Below are 16,615 nucleotides of genomic sequence, written 5' to 3' on the forward strand. Positions count from 1 at the left end.
GTTCAGGTTATGTCCAAGCAGCTAAGGGATACTTATGTAAATGTGATATTTCCGTTTGTTTTATATACACCTGCTTTTGCCACGTCATTATGGTGAATTGTGTGTAGACTATTCAGGTAAATGTATTTCATCCATTTTAAAATAAGACTATATTTTAACAAATGTGGAAAAAAGGAAGTGGTATGAATACTGTCCGAATGCACAGTAAATACCGTGTCTTTAGGCTCATCCCTCAGTTTTTTTCTAACAAAGTGGCGGCTTTATGTGGCGTCCACTTTATTGTTGCAATTGCTTATTCCTTTAATTAAAGTACAATATATTTAAAAAATGCTGAGTAATAACTCCACAGTGAGAGAGCAAGTTGTTGGCCAACGTGTTTAATCAATGCAAAGAAATTCCCCCATGAAGATCATATTTTATGCAACACAGAGAAATTTGAAACATTATTTGCCCTTGTTCATTCAGCAGCTTCTTTGCCCTGTGAGAACAAACACAACAATTTTTATTAGTATTAAAGATGAATCTGCCAAGGAATTGATTCTCAATGCCCAATATTTTAGATTTTATTTTAAAGTGTCACACTTTATTCAGCTGTACTAAAAACTTAGAAATCCTAAATTTAAACTCAGTAGAAAATGTCACCATTGTGATCACATTCTGAACATGAGTCAGGTGTGTTTTTGGGAGCAGTTCTTTACCTTTCCACTGTCGCGGGTCTTGGCTCGGAGTTTGTTGACCTGAGTCTCAGCGATGTCAGCACGCTCCTCTGCCTCCTCCAGCTCATGCTGCACCTTCCTGAACTTGGACATGTGCTGATTGGATGCTTCCTCCTGGGTGGGACAAGAGATATAAAGACAGATAGATGTTCAGTACAGGTAATAAATTAGAGGGATATTTCTAAAGAAAAAAATTATTATATTCATCAACAGGTTTAGGGTACCCAATTTATATGGATTTAGATGATGAATTTGAGAAAGTAAAGGTCAGAACTGGGTAACCAGGACAGTAATACTACAACAGACCAGTCCCTGACACAGCTAATAAATCTTCCATCCCCTCTCCCATAAATTGGCAATACATAAGCATGTGAGGTACTCAGAAGGTACTCAGAAATGTGCAGCATTCTACTAAGGGGCAAATGTGCATTCAAATGTATGCTTTCTGAGAATTTAAATAATCTGTGACTCACCGCTTCCTCAGCCTGTCTCTTGTAGGACTTCACTTTCAACTGCAGCTTGTCTACCAGGTCCTGAAGTCTGGCAATGTTCTTCTTGTCCTCCTCAGTCTTTGGGAGAAGATCAAAGAATCAATGAACCTTTTATTCACACATAAAACTGCACATGTTAGTCTAAAGAAGGAACTATTTCATACCTGGTAAGTCAGCTCCTTGACTCTGCGCTCATATTTTCGGACTCCCTTGATGGCATCGACACCTCTTCTCTGCTCGGTTTCAACCTCAGTCTCTAACTCACGCACCTGTGTGGAAGACATAAACAGCCATCTGGAAATTTGCCATAACCAATCATTTTAACATAGCGGTTATACTCTTCTAAACAGTGTTGAAGTGACAATTTGTTGTTTCCTGTCATTTTACATTTAATTTGAATGAACAACTATTGTTTCTTCCTGGTACTTTTAAAATGTTAATTGAAGAAATGTGTATGATAATGGTGATATAAAACTTTTCATTATCTAGGTGGTTTATTGAGAGAAATAATTACACAGTGCTTCTGTGTGTTTTAATGGACAAATACATTTACAACAGTAAGTCTTCCAGTCCTCCATTTTCCCACAGCTGGTAACTCACCCTGGACTCCAGTTTCTGGAGCTGCTTCTTGCCTCCCTTCATGGCCAGATTCTCAGCCTCATCCAGACGATGCTGCAGGTCCTTGACTGTGACCTCCAGGTTCTTCTTCATCCTCTCCAGGTGAGAGCTGGTGTCCTGCTCCTTCTTCAGCTCCTCAGCCATCATGGCCGCCTGGAATGGTAGTTTGTTTATTTAATTAGCATGAGACATAACTGCCCTCTCACATTGTGAATATCCAGCCCAGGCACTTGGGGACAATTCAAGTGGATATATTTCAAGTACTCACATCAGTAATGGCCTTCTTGGCCTTCTCCTCTGCATTTCTGGCCTCCTGGACAATGTCGTCCACCTCTCCCTGGACCTGTACCAGGTCAGATTCCAGCTTCTTCTTGGTGTTCAGGAGGCTTGTGTTCTGAGGAAAAAATATTTATTGGAGTCTGAAAGTAAGAAAAAACTAAAATCAGTCCCTGTCACATTCCAACAGCTTTTAACCCATACCTGGGAGTGTAACAGTCCAACACGCTCGCTGGCATCAACCAGCTCAGTCTCTGCCACTTTGCGGCCCCTCTCTGTCTGCTCCAGAGCAACCCTCAGCTCCTCAATTTCAGCCACCATCAGGCCATTTCTACGCTCCACCATGGATACCTGCTCCTTCATGTCATCTGCGGCGCGGACAGCATCATCAAGGTGCAGTTGGGCATCCTGTGGTGATTAACAATGACACAGGAGTTCATTAGGAGTTTTGGAAATGGGGTGACTAGACCAGACAGATCTTTGAATTTCACCAGTATCGCCTACATTTCGACAGTATATTAGTCCTCTTTATTCTGTCCCTTCTTGCCTTTTCATCAAATTAGTTAATGATAACAAAATTTATTGTTTTCCATTTTCAGGTTCAAGAGGCAGTAGTCCAAGTCCCTTTACCTTGAGCTGTCCCTGGACGTTCCTCAGCTGTTTCTGGGCCTCAGCGGCCTGCCTGTTGGAGTGGCTCAGCTGGATCTCCATCTCGTTCAGGTCTCCCTCCATCTTCTTCTTCACCCTCAGGGCATCATTCCTGCTCCTGACCTCAGAGTCCAGGGTACTCTGCATGGAGTCAAGCATCCTCTGGCTGTTCCTCTTGATCTGTTCCATCTCCTCATCCTTCTCGGCGATCTTCCTGTCCACCTCACCCTTGACCTGGTTCAGCTCCAGCTGCACACGCAGAATCTTGGATTCCTCATGTTCCAGTGTCCCCTGGACAAAGATGGAGGAAGGTGGATTTGTGTAACAAATTCAAATTGTCTACACTAAAACAAAATACAGGAAGCATTGAACTGCAGTGGGCAATGACTAATATAACAATGCCTTTTCCATTAAACATCTGTAGTCTATACCTCAGCCTCCTCCAGAGCGGTCTGGATCTCAGACTTCTCTGTCTCCACTGTCTTCTTGGCCTTCTCCAGCTCATGGATGCTTTTGCCAGTCTCTCCAATCTGCTCTGTCAGGTCAGAGATCTCCTCTGCAGACACACAAAGAAACCAGTTAAGACTTGGGAAATTTCCATCTAATGTCCTGAATCTGGCCTTGGATCATAACAGTCAATCAACACATTTTAATGATGAGATTGAATTAACACAAAACAGTCAATTAGCAACTACGTCTTTCAAATCAAGCAGCAGTTACAGGTACAAAATATATTTGTTTTGGACAGTACATTAATATTCTGAAATTGGAATAGCAGTAATTCCAATTTCTAGGCAAACATGATTTTGGTCAAATGCTCACGTTGCAGGTTCTTGTTCTCTCTCTTCAGAGTCTCCAGATGATCCAGGGCCTCCTCGTAGGAGTTCTTCATCTTGAAGAGTTCAGTGCTCATGGAGCGCGCCTCCTTCTGAGATCCTTCCAGCTCAGCCTGACCCTCCTCATATTTCTGTTTCCACTCTGCCAGAACCTGGGAAATCCATGGAATTTATCATTTGTTTTAAATCAGGAAAATGCTACAACTATATTACAATTTATCATATAGCAGACAGAAGATTTGCCCCTTGGGTGAGCTTTGTTCATTTTCACCTTGTCAAAGTTCCTCTGCTTCTTGTCAAGGTTGGCGGCCATAGCGTTGGCTCTCTCCACATCAATCATGAGGTCCTCCACCTCTCCCTGCAGTCTCTGCTTGGTCTTCTCCAGGGAGGCGCACTTGGAGTTGGTCGCCTCAATGGTCTCCTCAGCCTCCTGCAGACGTTGGGCCAGCTTCTTCCTGTTTGGCATCAAAAGTGTTGTTATGGTGTGGAAGAAACCTTAGAATACATGTTGATGTAACATTTTCCCAGAGCTTCCTGAACCCTACCAACCTCACTCTATATTTTAGTTTAGTGACTCACTTGGACTCCTCCAGCTCCTCTGTACGCTGGATGGCATCAGTTTCATACTTGGTCCTCCACTGAGCCACCTCACTGTTGGCCTTGGACATGCCACGCTGCAGCTCTGCCTTGGCCTCCTGTTCCTCCTCAAACTGCTCCCTCAGGAGGTCACAGTCATGGCGAGCGGACTGGACACCATGAGCCAATGCATTTTTAGCCTGTGAGAAAGACGTAGATATAATCAAACTTATTCCAGTAGAGGTCTTTGCGATAAGCCTCTCAACTCATTTTGGATCCCTCACCTTGACCTCCTCCTCAATATGCCTCTTCAGCTCCTCCACCTGCTGGGTGAAAGCCTGTTTGCCTCTGGTCAGCTGAGACACCAGGGCTTCCTTTTCCTCCAGCTGGCGGCTATACTCACCTGGAAGAACATAGAGACATAATGTTAATGGAGAATCTGTCATGTAAGTTTGAAATAATGTGGAAACGGTTGAAAACATGGTTTGTTTTGTTAATTATACATGACTATCATATCTATTGGTATGTTACCATTTTCTGTCAGGAGTCTGGCCCTCTGTGCACTGATGTCATTAACTTGGCGAACATTCTCATCATTCTTGGACTTCAGTTCGCTCAGCTGGTCCTCAAGAGTACGGCACATCTTCTCCAGATTGCCCTGATAGGGAAACATTTTCCATCATTTTATTATATTTGACACTCCTGTGAAGTGATCTTGAATGTTAATATACTTTACCCTTGTCAAATATGCTTGTCCAAACATCTCTACACACCTTTGCCTTGGCGACTGCCTCCATGTTGCTGGAGAGGTCATCGATCTCCATCTTGTACTCGCTCTTCTCCTTCTCCAGTTTCTGCTTGACGCGCTGCAGGTTGTCGATCTGCTCCCCGAGTTCAGCCACGCTGTCGGCCTGTTTCTTGCGCAGAGCGGAGGCTGTGGCCTCGTGTTGCAGGGTGGACTCTTCAAGATCACGACGCATCTTCTGGAACTCAGCCTCACGCTTCTTGTTCATCTCAATCTGAGAAGCAGTGGCGCCTCCGGCCTCTTCCAGCCTCTCACTGATCTCCTCAAGTTCCCTGGAGAGATCTGCCCTCTGCTTCTCAACCTTGGCCCTGGCTGCACGCTCAGCCTCAATCTCCTCCTCCAGCTCCTCAATACGGGCCTAAAACACATGAACACATGAATATAGTTGAAACAATTGAACCTCACAAAACAATAATAGTATATATCAAATTACAGTGTTAATAAAATACCCGTTACACAAAAATAATAAGTGGATAGTATCCTATGTGTCAAAGACCGTAATAATGGCGAGAGCTTCCAAACTACAGAACTATCTGTGAAAAATGTGGTGTGCTAACAGAAGATATTTTTCAGGATATTCTTCATGTGTTTGCTTTCTTATGTAGGATCTTAGGTTCTGCACCCTACCTGGAGTTCCTTGATCTTCTTCTGCAGCTGAGCTCCCAGAGACTGCTCATCCTCAATCTTGCTGAGGAGCTGGCTTGTCTCAAACTCCTTCCTAAGAAACACAAATAGGTAGAGTGCAGATTTGGTTTTAGAATGATAGTGTAGCAGCAAAGTTTCAAACTATTAATTTTGTTTAAGAGTCACAGGTAAGTTCTAATTCATGATTACAGGAATTTTTAATCAATAAGTAAATTAATACTGTGGTCATTTGTTAGTATTTACTTCTTGATTTTCTCGTCAGACTGCTGCTTTTCATTCTCCAGATCCATTACTGTCTCCTGGGCCAGTTTCAGATCTCCCTCCAACTTTCTCTTGGCTCTCTCAAGGTCCATTCGGAGCTTCTTCTCTTGCTCCAGAGAACCCTCAAGCTATAAGAGAAAAAACAACGTGTATTGTTGAGAACTCAACGACTAAAAGTAATATCATCTTTCAAACGATCAAAGCCATAATGTCCATCTCCACTCACGTCGTCCACTTGCTGTTCCAGCTTGGTCTTGGCCTTGGTCAGAGTGTTGACTTTGTCCTCCTCTGCCTGCAGGTCATCCAGGGTCTGCTGGTGGGCCTCTTGGAGGGCTTTCTTCTCCTTGGTGAGCTTGGCTACACTTTCTTCTACCGACGCCATCTCCTCTGTCAGGTTTTTCACCTGAAAACAGCCACATCAAAAGTAAACACACAATACAAATGGAATTCTACTGCTGTAGAGCTGTATTTTGACTTGATTCACTTATGTTTAATCAGGCTTTCTATAGCAGCCGTTTTTAAAAGGGAATTAGTATCTCAGGGGTCCTTTGCCCTTTTCACAGGAGAACGACTGGTCTATTTTAAGTCACAGTACCTTGTTTTCAGTGGCGTGCTTCTCCTTCTCCACTTTGGCTAGGGTGAGCTCCAGGTCATCAATGTCCTTCTTCAGCTCAGAACACTCATCCTCCAGCTTCCTCTTCTTGGCAGTCAACTCAGCACTGATCTCCTCCTCATCCTCCAGCCTCTCGGTCGTCTCTTTGAGTTTGGCCTCCATCTGGATCTTACTCTTGATGAGCCCCTCACACCTTTCCTCAGCATCATTAATATTCTCTGAATCCTGTTTTTCAGAACCGGAGGACAACATTTTAATACTTCCCTTTGTCCATGATAAAATAGACTTAATTTAGTCAAAGTGGTCAAATGAGATTTTTTTATTTTTATTTTACGTGTGTTCATGTTTTTGTGTGGGTGTGTGTGCATGCATTTGTGTGTGTCTTTGTGTAAATTATATTTGATGTGTTTTAATATGTCGATATAGGGATTGTTGCACACTCACAGATGCGACTTGGAGTGCCAGGTCATTTTTCTCCTGAACCAGGGACACCATCTTCTCCTCCAACTCCTTCTTCCTGGCCAGAGCCTTGGCTAGGTCTCCCTGCATCTTCTCAAAGTTCTCCTTCATGTTGGCCATCTCCTTCTCAGACTCTGCACTCTTCAGCAGAGGCTTGATCTTGAAGTACAACTTCATCCATGGCCAGGTTTTCACATTCATGAATGAGCGGATGTTGTACTGGACAGCGTAGATGGATTCTCTGGTTGACAGAAAGAATTGAGCAGAAAGGTGAGGGATCATCTACAACAGGTCAAATGGTCTGATCTAAGCATATGTCCTAAACCCCAGAGATCAGGGGTAATCTGTTCTAAACCCTTCCCTCTCACCCAACTGTTTCAAATCTGCCTAAAAAAGCAAAAGACCAAAGATAATATTTCTGTTGTCCTGGCAGTCCTTTCATCAGTCTCTGTCCTGTCCAAGACTTTCAGAAGGGCTACAATTCTCCTGACTCATCCTTCATCTTTTACCACAAAATAAAGCTGTGTTAAATTAATATTCTTTTAATTACAATTCAAAGAAATACTTTCTTACTGTGAGTAGATCACAGCATATACAGTATGTAATCAGAATACATTGGTTGACATGTAGCTTTCACCTCCTCTCCATCATCTTGGAGAACTCTCTCCTCATGAGGAATCCACGGCTAAGAGCCTGGAGCATGCCGACCAGAGAGGCCAGCTTCTCATCTCTCATCTCTTCCAGGACGCCCAGAAGACCGGCTTTGAAGAACACCTGAGACAGATAGACATGGCCAATTATGAAACCACAGTCATAGTGATGGTGACACATAGAAATTGTTTAATCAAAAGACGTGAACAACTTTACAAGTTTGATGGGATGGTTGTTTATAATGTATAATACATTTAGGGCAAATATTTGGACACTGACACAAGTTTCATAATTTTGTCTCTGTACGCCACTACAATCAATTTGAAAAGAAACACCCGAGATGCAATTGAAGTGCAGACTTTCAGCTTTAAATCAAGGGAGCTGAACAAAAATATTGTATTAAACATTTAGGAATTGCAACCATTTTTAAACAGTCCCTTTATTTCAGAAGCTCAAATGTAATTGTTAATTTGGATGTGAATACTCTCAAATTGAGACTGAGAGACTGAACTTTAAGCCCATGTTCATTATGTAACTAACGTGAATATGTTTAGGTAAACAGCCAAAATCACAAAACTTATCAGTGTCCAACTACTTCCAGACCTAACTGTATGTTTTGATTTTATCAAATTTTTGCTTCTGCTGGGCATATTTAACTGACCTTTGTGTGTCCAAACTTGTAGTCCTCATGATTCACATCAATGGACCCAAGCAGCTTCTCAGAAGCCTTCTTGTTGTCCATGAACTGACCCTCAGGGATGACACTGGCATTCAGTACTTTGTACCTGAATCAAAGACAAATCTAAGTTCTAGCCAGGTTGTATTACATAAAAGCTAATTCTTTCATTACATGTACATTTGTTTGCATGTACCTCTGCTTGAAGTCAGCGTAGATGATTCTGCTTGGGAAGCCCTTCCTGCAGATTCTGATGCCCTCCAGTACACCGTTACACCTGAGCTGGTGGATGACCAGGAAGTTCTCCATCAGACCTGGTAAAATGAACCAAGTCTCTGTTAATATTTGGAAACTAGCTAAAGATTAGGCTTCTTAAATGTATAGACACCATACTAATAAGACTTAATATTTTATTTCATTTTCATTGTATACCTGGAGTCTTGGACTCATTGGGGATCAGGCAGCGCACAAAGTGGGGATGAGTGCTCCTCAGGTTGGTCATCAGCTTGCCCAAGTTCTCCTGTAGGAGCGTTACAAACCATTTACAAACAATAAAGATATTCAATGTTTGTCTATAAAAGGACTGATTATATACATTGAAATCTCACCCTGAACTGGGAGGACACAGTCTGCATAGAACCACCCTTCTTCTTTCCTCCTTTCTTGGTTGTATCTGTTCAAATGGGGAAATAAAACAAAAACAACATTTCCTAAAGCAGGTTAAGTAATAGTAATACCATGTACAGATTGTAGTGTAGTATTGCTCTAAACAAGCAAATTATTAACATGAGAATCTCAAATATACACATATAAAGAAGTTCCAAAAATAGAGTCCAAACTGGTTCAATGCAAAAATCGACATTGGCAAACTATGTCGGCATGTCATTGCTCTCGCTCTCGTCTACAAGTCTTCAAAGGAAATGTGGGTCTGGTTTGTTACTAGTGTGTAATTAAATATTTTCATGTGATGTTTGTCTTACCCTCAGGTGGGGCAGCAGGGTACAGGCCAGCCAACAGTTTGACCCCAGACTTTCCATACAGCTGACAGACTGAGTCGTTCAGGGGGTCCTTGTTCTTCTCCAGCCAGCCAGTGATGTTGTAGTCCACAGTGCCGGCGTAATGCACCAGAGAGAAGTGGGCCTCTGCCTTGCCCTTGGCAGGCTTGGGCTTCTCAAACGCCTTGGTTTTGCCAAGATGTTGGGAATATAGCTTCTCCTTGAAGGTTGTGTCTGAAGACTTGGGGAACATGCACTCCTCTTCAAGGATGGAGAAGATGCCCAAGGGCTTCATGAAAAGAGATTAATATCAAATTAGTGATATAAGCATTTAGGTTAATTTAGTCTTTTAATAATTAAATAGAATTATAACATACAGCTTACCTTCTCAATGAGCTCAATACAGGCAGCCAAGTCCATGCCGAAGTCAATGAAGGCCCAGACAATTCCCTCCTTCTTGTACTCCTCTTGCTCCAGGACAAACATGGTGTGGTTGAAAAACTGTTGCAGTTTCTCATTGGTGAAGTTGATGCACAGCTGTTCCATGCTGTTGTACTGTTGATGGATTTTAAAAGGGATTATTTCATCGTACAATATTGCTATCCATCTAAATTATAACATATTTTCTTGTTCTTGTTCTTCTGCTCACATCAAAAATCTCAAATCCGGCAATATCCAGCACACCGATGTAGAACTGCCTTGGGTTTTTGGTGTCCAACATCTCGTTGATACGAATGACCATCCACAAGAACATCCTCTCATAGATGGACTTTGCCAGAGCTGAGACAGAGTTGTTAACCTGCAATGACAATACCTCATTAAATAAGATGTTGATTGGTGAGATGATCCTAAAAAGTCCTAAAATTGTAGATGTGTTTAGCTCCCTTACCTGGGGTACAGTCTGTCCCTTGGTGACATACTCATTGCCGACCTTCACTCTGGGGTAACACATAGCCTTCAACATCTCAGATGAGTTCAGACCCAGGAGGTAACCAATTTTATCAGCCACTGGAGAGAGAGCCAACAACAGACTCATTACATTGCTTGTTTCAGACATCACAATGAGAAAACAGTTCACCCAAGTCTCTAGCGGGTGATGTTTGGACTTTATCAGTTGATGCAATCTGGTCTCCAGACTTTAGCTTAGCTTGACATTCTATTTCTACATTGGGACAGAGACTGATGATCTACATTGTTTATCTACAGTATCTCACCAAAGTGAGTACACCCCTCACATTTGAGCAAATATTTGATTATATCTTTTCATGTGAAGAAATGGCACTTTGTCACAATGTAAAGTAGTGAGTGTACAGCTTGTATAACAGTGTAAATTTGCTGTCCCCTCAAAATAACTCAACACAAAGCCATTAATGTATAAACCGCTGGCAACAAAAGTGAGTAGACCCGTAAGTGAAAAAGTGAAAATTAAGATATAATCAAATATTAGAATAATGTGAGGGGTGTACTCACCTTTGTGAGACACTGTAAGTGTGGGACTCACCCTCTGTGCCGTCTGGCTCGGCCTGCTCCTCACGCTGCTTCTGCTTGAATTTCAAGTTACCATGGTGCAACACGGCTCCGGTCAGCTTGTAGATGCCGGCCTTCTCATCATTGGTGAAACCCAGGATTGTAATGGCATCCTGGGATTAGAGAGGAATTTCAAGAGTGAGGAACTGACTGGTGGTCTGTTCAACTAGACAGAGCATTAAGTGACATTATCTTGTGCTTGTCTTACATGTCTAGGCTTCAAGGTAATTTTGAATTAAACAAAGTTCAGTTGCTCAGATACATTCATCTACCAATTCTAGGTTATATAAATAAGATCATACAACTCACATCTGTGGCGTCCAGCTCAACGTTGTCGTCGATGCTGTTCACAGCGATCTGACCCTGGCTGCACATGGGGAAGTCGTAGGGGTTTGTGGAGATGAGGGCCATTTCTGTGGAGAACAGAGACCGACTTGTCCATTAAAATCCCTGCTGTCCTACCTTTAAGGGCCTTTTAGAGATACTTTCTGGGACTTTTGTAAATAGCAAATTATTTATTTTAACCTCCCATTCTGAGCTGGATCGGTCATGTTTTTTATACTGTATATAGTAGAATCACTATTGTCATATGCTATCATATTTTAGTTGAAATTACAAGTTAGAAACTGAGTCGTTTTGATGGGACTCATATCTGCGTAGTTGTGACATAGTACACACTTTTCAGGAAACTGTTTTAATTTGACAATGACAGAGTTGTGGCCAAAAGTCCCAGAATCCATGATTTTCCACAGATGGAGTAAAGAATCATCTCCCTTGAGACCCACTCCTTACATACCAACTAAATCAGGTTTGTGGCCTGTCATCATCTGGAAGAAGATGTGGTAGCCTCTCTCATCGGGCAGCTGGAAGGTCACTCTGGACTTCTCCAGAAGGTCTGAGAAAGAACATAATAATTATTAGTCTCCAAATAACTCAGTTTGAATTTTAGAAAAGCATTGAAACTCAATGAAAGCCAACTCACAGGTCTCAATATCAGCTTTAGCCAGTTTACCACCTTGGAAATGAATCCTGATGAATTTACCCTGAAGAAGAACATGGGGGTTTGAAATAAGTCAAGAAAATGAATCAACCTTTTACTTTGATACTAATTTAAGATGGTAAATGAATCGCTCTGTTGCAGGAAAATTTTACTGTAATGAAGTAATGTTAAACTTTAATGTACTCAAAAAAAAATCTGAATTTAGTATTTTGATTTTCCTTTAAAAAACAAGTTGCTAAATTTTTACAATACATTTCTAGTAATTAAATTCTACACAGCATATAATGATTTTTCTAGTCTAGCAAACTGGCTCAAATGAATACATCTATAAACCCCTGGAAGTGTTATAGTTTAATTGTTAACGTCATACTTACAAAGCGAGAGGAGTTGTCGTTCCTCACAGTCTTGGCATTACCATAAGCCTCCAGCAGAGGGTTGGCTGCAATGATCTGATCCTCAAGAGATCCCTGGTTGAGACAAACACAAGTGCATCAGAAACTGGTGAAGTTCTCAACACTGTTCTTGAAACGGACGTCCCCCCAATGATTTCCTTTTCCACAGCCAACGAAACTGAAACTGTATTCAAAGATAAACCAGTCTTACCTGCATTTTGCTGGGGTCTTCCTTCTTCTTCTCTCCAGAAACTGCGATGGTGGCAAAGTACTGGATGACACGTTTGGTGTTGACAGTCTTTCCTGCACCAGATTCTCCGCTGGTTTATATGACAGAGAAAGAGTTGTTTTAGTTACAATTCAGAGTGTCAGATTAGATTTCACTTAGAAGCATTGTTGAGACGTTCCTCACATGTTAAATCACATATTAATTATATAATGTTCCCAATACCTTCATAATGGATTTGATTATTTTCATTACACCCAAGTAACCCAATAATTATATAATATAAACATAAAATCATTTGAAATTCAAGGAAACAACTTACGTAATCAGGACTGACTGGTTCTCCTTATCTGTAACCCAAAATACAAACAACATTTGCTCAAAGAAAACTGTTGCATTCATAGCAACATCATGAGTTTGATTTCAAAATGTTTCATTCAATGGTAGTGGAATCAGGTATTTTCAGAAACCTCTTATTCAGTCTAAAAACAATTGATGCTAAATAAAGTTATATTTTAATTTATATTTTCAACCCAGTGCTACATTCATCCTGTACATCCATCCAACTAGAGCTCGTACCAATCAGCATGAACTGAAAGGCGTTGTCAGAGACGGAGAAGATGTGGGGTGGAGCCTCCATCCTCTTCTTCCCTCTGTAGGCGTTGACAACCTCCATGTCGTACACAGGAAGCCACTTGTAGGGGTTCACCGTGGCACAGAAGAGCCCGGAGTAGGTCTGCAGGAGGAGGAGAATGAATGTACTTTTAACTGGATTTATTTGAAGATTTTATTTATTTATTTATTTATTTATTTGAAGATATGTGAGTACTTTGTTATACCTACAGTGCTTTGCGTATGTATTAATTCCCCTGACCAATTTTCATATTACTGAATTAATACAACAGCAACAGTTTTTTTTACCTAGAAATATTTCCCAACATATCACTCACCTGACAATAATACACTTTGACTTTCAGCATTTTAAAAACTCTTTTCGCTTTTCAAGGCAGTGTTTATGGGTCTGCTGTATTGGTATCTTTTTGTTTGTACTATTCATTTTTGTGTTATTTCAATAATTGAATTTTATAATTTGTATGTGTGTTTGCTTGTGTTCACAGGTTTCTTACGTAGATCATCCATGCTGCATAACGCTCTTTGAGGTTATACAGGACAGAGGCTTCATTCAGGTAGGTCATCATGGCCATGTCCTCAATCTTGTCGTACTTCGGGGGGTTCATCTCAAAGATGTCTGACTCTTTGAACTCTACTCCTTCCTGAAAGGTCAAACCATATATTACTATTAATACTTTTTCCTAATAAATGATTAGTTGAATCTTGCAATGCTTGCAAAGTTTCCATGCAATCCAATGACTTGACTATCCCCCACTCATACAGAAATACTAATACGAAAAAAGCACACACAATCACTCATAAACATGTCTTTCTTTGTTGCTGATTTCACTTTGCCATTTAAGTATCTTTTTCCAATAATATGTTCCTCCGGTCAAGCTTACCATCTTCGAGCCGTCAGGTTTCGTGACTGTTACAACACACTTTCCCTCAGACCTGGCAGTGACCAAACCCTTGAGGTACAGCTCCACCTTGTCTGTTACATAGCAGGCGTTCTTTGAATCAAAGGGCATTGCTTGTGCCTCCATCCGCTCCTTCTCAGACTTGCGGAGGTATATGGCGGCTTTGCCGTAGAGTTGCATCTCTGCGTCCGTACTCATGTTGACGGATCGCTGGGAAATAGAAGAAAGAAACATGATAGAGTCAGTGTCTCTTCCTCTTCAGTCAACAGTTAAGTGATCTTATCACACATGTCACTGAATGTTCTCATCGCAAGAAGGCTCAAACCATGTCTCACCTGATTTTCCCCCACCTATAGATGAATTTGTAGTTCTTTGAGGAAACTGTTAAAAGTTAGATTGTTGTTAATAAACAAAACCCTATCGCATTATGATTTAGAGTTAACTCCTTGAAGAGGAGTGGTATTGCTCAATCATTGAAATTACTCAATCATTATGTCAAGTTCAACCATGTGTGTAAAACCCTGGTTACGTTCTAGTGTCAATTTACAAACGGAAAAGGGATTATAATTAAGCCAGAACACATTACAATTATAGAAGACACAAACAAAATGCATTAAATATGTAGTTGAAATCAGACTGTAATTGAAAAAGACTGCATATACTCAAATGTTATAGTAGTCGTGTACAACAGAATGCAAAAGTCAATTCTGCAGTTAGCTAGTGCTTCAGATTCTAAGAGCAAGGAGAAGACAAGATTCAAGGAAGATACAGAGGGTCTTACCACAGAGGAAGAAGGTGTCTGACTTAAGGATGCTGGGGGGCTCAGCCTCCTTATATCTGGTTGAAGTTGCAAACCAAGCAGAAGCTAATTATGGACCACTCTGGAGCATCCACGCCCCCCCCCCCCCCCCCCCCCCCCCACCACCACCACCCCACTGGCCACACTCCCATTTCAGCACAGTCCAATATTTGTCCCTGCATTTCATTCTGCCGAATTAATGTTTACGAGAGGTTGTTGTTCAAAACGCACTATGGAAAGTTGATAAAATCCTCACACTATAATGGATAGAATTGATGTGGCCTCACTGACCATAAACAACATGTTGTTTTAATGAAATCTGATCAGAACTAATTTAGGTTCCATTTAATATTAGTCCTTATCATCAACTTTATATATTTACCTCTAATTTACCCTTTTTTATTTTTATAATCGTGTTTGTAAACACATCAGAACTCACCATATGCCTGACTTGGCAATTTCTTAATGCTTAGTTTGATTTATTACCTTGGATAAAGAAGACGTTTTCAAAAAATATTATAAACCTATAAAAGACAATAACTGCTCATAATGTTTCAATCAAATTAGTAGTTTTTTACCCATTGTATAATCTATTTGTGATATTGGAGGCACTTTTATTTGTCTCACATTTCAGTTGGCTAAAACAGTCCAGTATGATTTAGTAATAGGTCTTAATATCATACCAGTATTTCAATAATCTTATCAACTCATATTTCTGACTGCATAATAGCTGCCTGAAATGCCTGATACACAGCTTAACCTTTTCAGAAGACCCCAAGCCACTCGTAAAGAGGCAACCACCAGCAGAGACACTGGTAAAAATGTAATTGAGCCTTTTCACCTTCTATAATGTAGATCAGATACTGTCTGTCTTCAAACTGTGCATTCAAACAGCTTTCTTTGTGCCCAATACCTTGCAGCATAATATTTAATACATTGAAATCTTACAGAAGTTCTAAACAGAAATGTATTGTGCTACAGAGAAATACACCATCAGGTGAAACATAGGGAATTGCGTCAGCTCTTCTCAATACATTCAGAACATTTCACCTCACCAAAGCTGCGATCATAGAGATGAATTACTTTTTGGATGTGATCATAGAGATGAATAAGGCTTGCGGCCGTACTACTGCACAATTACAGTGTCCTTTTCACAGAGGTGGCTAGACGTCTCATCTGCGTATCCATGCGTTATGCAGTGTCTATTCCAACATTGGCTGTTAAGTGTTAAATTAGTTTAGGTATACTTATTTTTTGGAGTTGTGAGCATATCAGTAAGAGACAGTCCACAGGGGAAACTACTGACATTTCTTGGACTGGTCTCTCAGGTTCACTGCAGCCAAGGTTTATTGTTTAGTATATCTGCCAGTGCAGCATAATTTTGGCATTGATGACACTGTATTTCGCGACATGCAGACAAAACATTCAGGACATTCAATTTATTTTAATGCTTAAAACCCTTGTGTGATGTGTGAGCTGTGTTTTTGTACTTGAGAGACATGCAAAGCTGTTCAGTCATGTCATCCCACAAATGTAAACAAACGCTAATCTGCATTGGCTCTTTAATTATTATTATTATTATAAAAGGTTCCTGGGTACATGTTTAGGTCATGTTGAACTTCTGTCTTAATAAGGCTTTAAAAAAAAATCAATATAATTTTGTTTAAACACTAATGCACATGGGGTTGTGGTATATGACCAATATACTACCGCTTAGAGTTGTTCTTGGGCACAACGCAACACATATTATATATTTTGGAAGGACCAAATAGTAACTCTTGATCCAATATACACTGAACAAAATTATAAACGCAACACTTTTGTTTTTGCCCCCATTTATCATGAGCTGAACTCAAAGATCTAAGACTTTCTT

The 16,615-nt window shown here is 40.8% G+C and overlaps 1 protein-coding gene across 1 annotated transcript; it reads right to left on the minus strand.

Annotated features, from left to right (window-relative positions):
- Positions 1 to 361: 361 nt before the first annotated feature.
- LOC105027494 (myosin heavy chain, fast skeletal muscle-like) lies at positions 362 to 14,786 on the minus strand. The gene is made up of 41 exons (XM_029121988.2): positions 14,725 to 14,786; positions 14,279 to 14,324; positions 13,926 to 14,153; positions 13,539 to 13,685; positions 12,991 to 13,147; positions 12,734 to 12,761; positions 12,397 to 12,505; positions 12,168 to 12,260; positions 11,776 to 11,836; positions 11,590 to 11,688; positions 11,103 to 11,206; positions 10,768 to 10,906; positions 10,156 to 10,274; positions 9,916 to 10,065; positions 9,651 to 9,821; positions 9,252 to 9,555; positions 8,880 to 8,944; positions 8,704 to 8,791; positions 8,468 to 8,585; positions 8,257 to 8,380; positions 7,582 to 7,718; positions 6,930 to 7,185; positions 6,468 to 6,710; positions 6,099 to 6,275; positions 5,855 to 6,000; positions 5,594 to 5,684; positions 4,935 to 5,324; positions 4,693 to 4,819; positions 4,446 to 4,564; positions 4,165 to 4,361; positions 3,857 to 4,040; positions 3,572 to 3,737; positions 3,181 to 3,305; positions 2,732 to 3,040; positions 2,306 to 2,509; positions 2,094 to 2,219; positions 1,808 to 1,978; positions 1,372 to 1,476; positions 1,190 to 1,285; positions 699 to 830; positions 362 to 478 (listed from the first exon to the last, which is right to left on the minus strand). The coding sequence occupies exons 3-41, from the start codon at positions 14,139 to 14,141 to the stop codon at positions 458 to 460; spliced, it is 5,814 nt and encodes a 1,937-aa protein (XP_028977821.2). The 5' UTR covers positions 14,142 to 14,153; positions 14,279 to 14,324; positions 14,725 to 14,786; the 3' UTR covers positions 362 to 457.
- Between the last annotated feature and the right edge of the window lie 1,829 nt (positions 14,787 to 16,615).

The sequence above is a fragment of the Esox lucius genome, chromosome 9 (genome assembly GCF_011004845.1).
Source record: "Esox lucius isolate fEsoLuc1 chromosome 9, fEsoLuc1.pri, whole genome shotgun sequence".
In the NCBI taxonomy this organism is placed as follows: domain Eukaryota; kingdom Metazoa; phylum Chordata; class Actinopteri; order Esociformes; family Esocidae; genus Esox; species Esox lucius.

What these genes read in the sequence shown, in the direction of transcription:
- LOC105027494 (XM_029121988.2), bottom strand. Translation starts at nt 14,141, where the DNA reads ATGAGTACGGACGCAGAGATGCAACTCTACGGCAAAGCCGCCATATAC. An exon ending in CAATGAGTCCAAGACTCCAG is followed by an intron (nt 8,586 to 8,703) that starts GTATACAATGAA and finishes TCATTTTACCAG; the next exon opens with GTCTGATGGAGAACTTCCTG. An exon ending in TCCAGAAACTGGAGTCCAGG is followed by an intron (nt 1,477 to 1,807) that starts GTGAGTTACCAG and finishes TCTTCCACACAG; the next exon opens with GTGCGTGAGTTAGAGACTGA.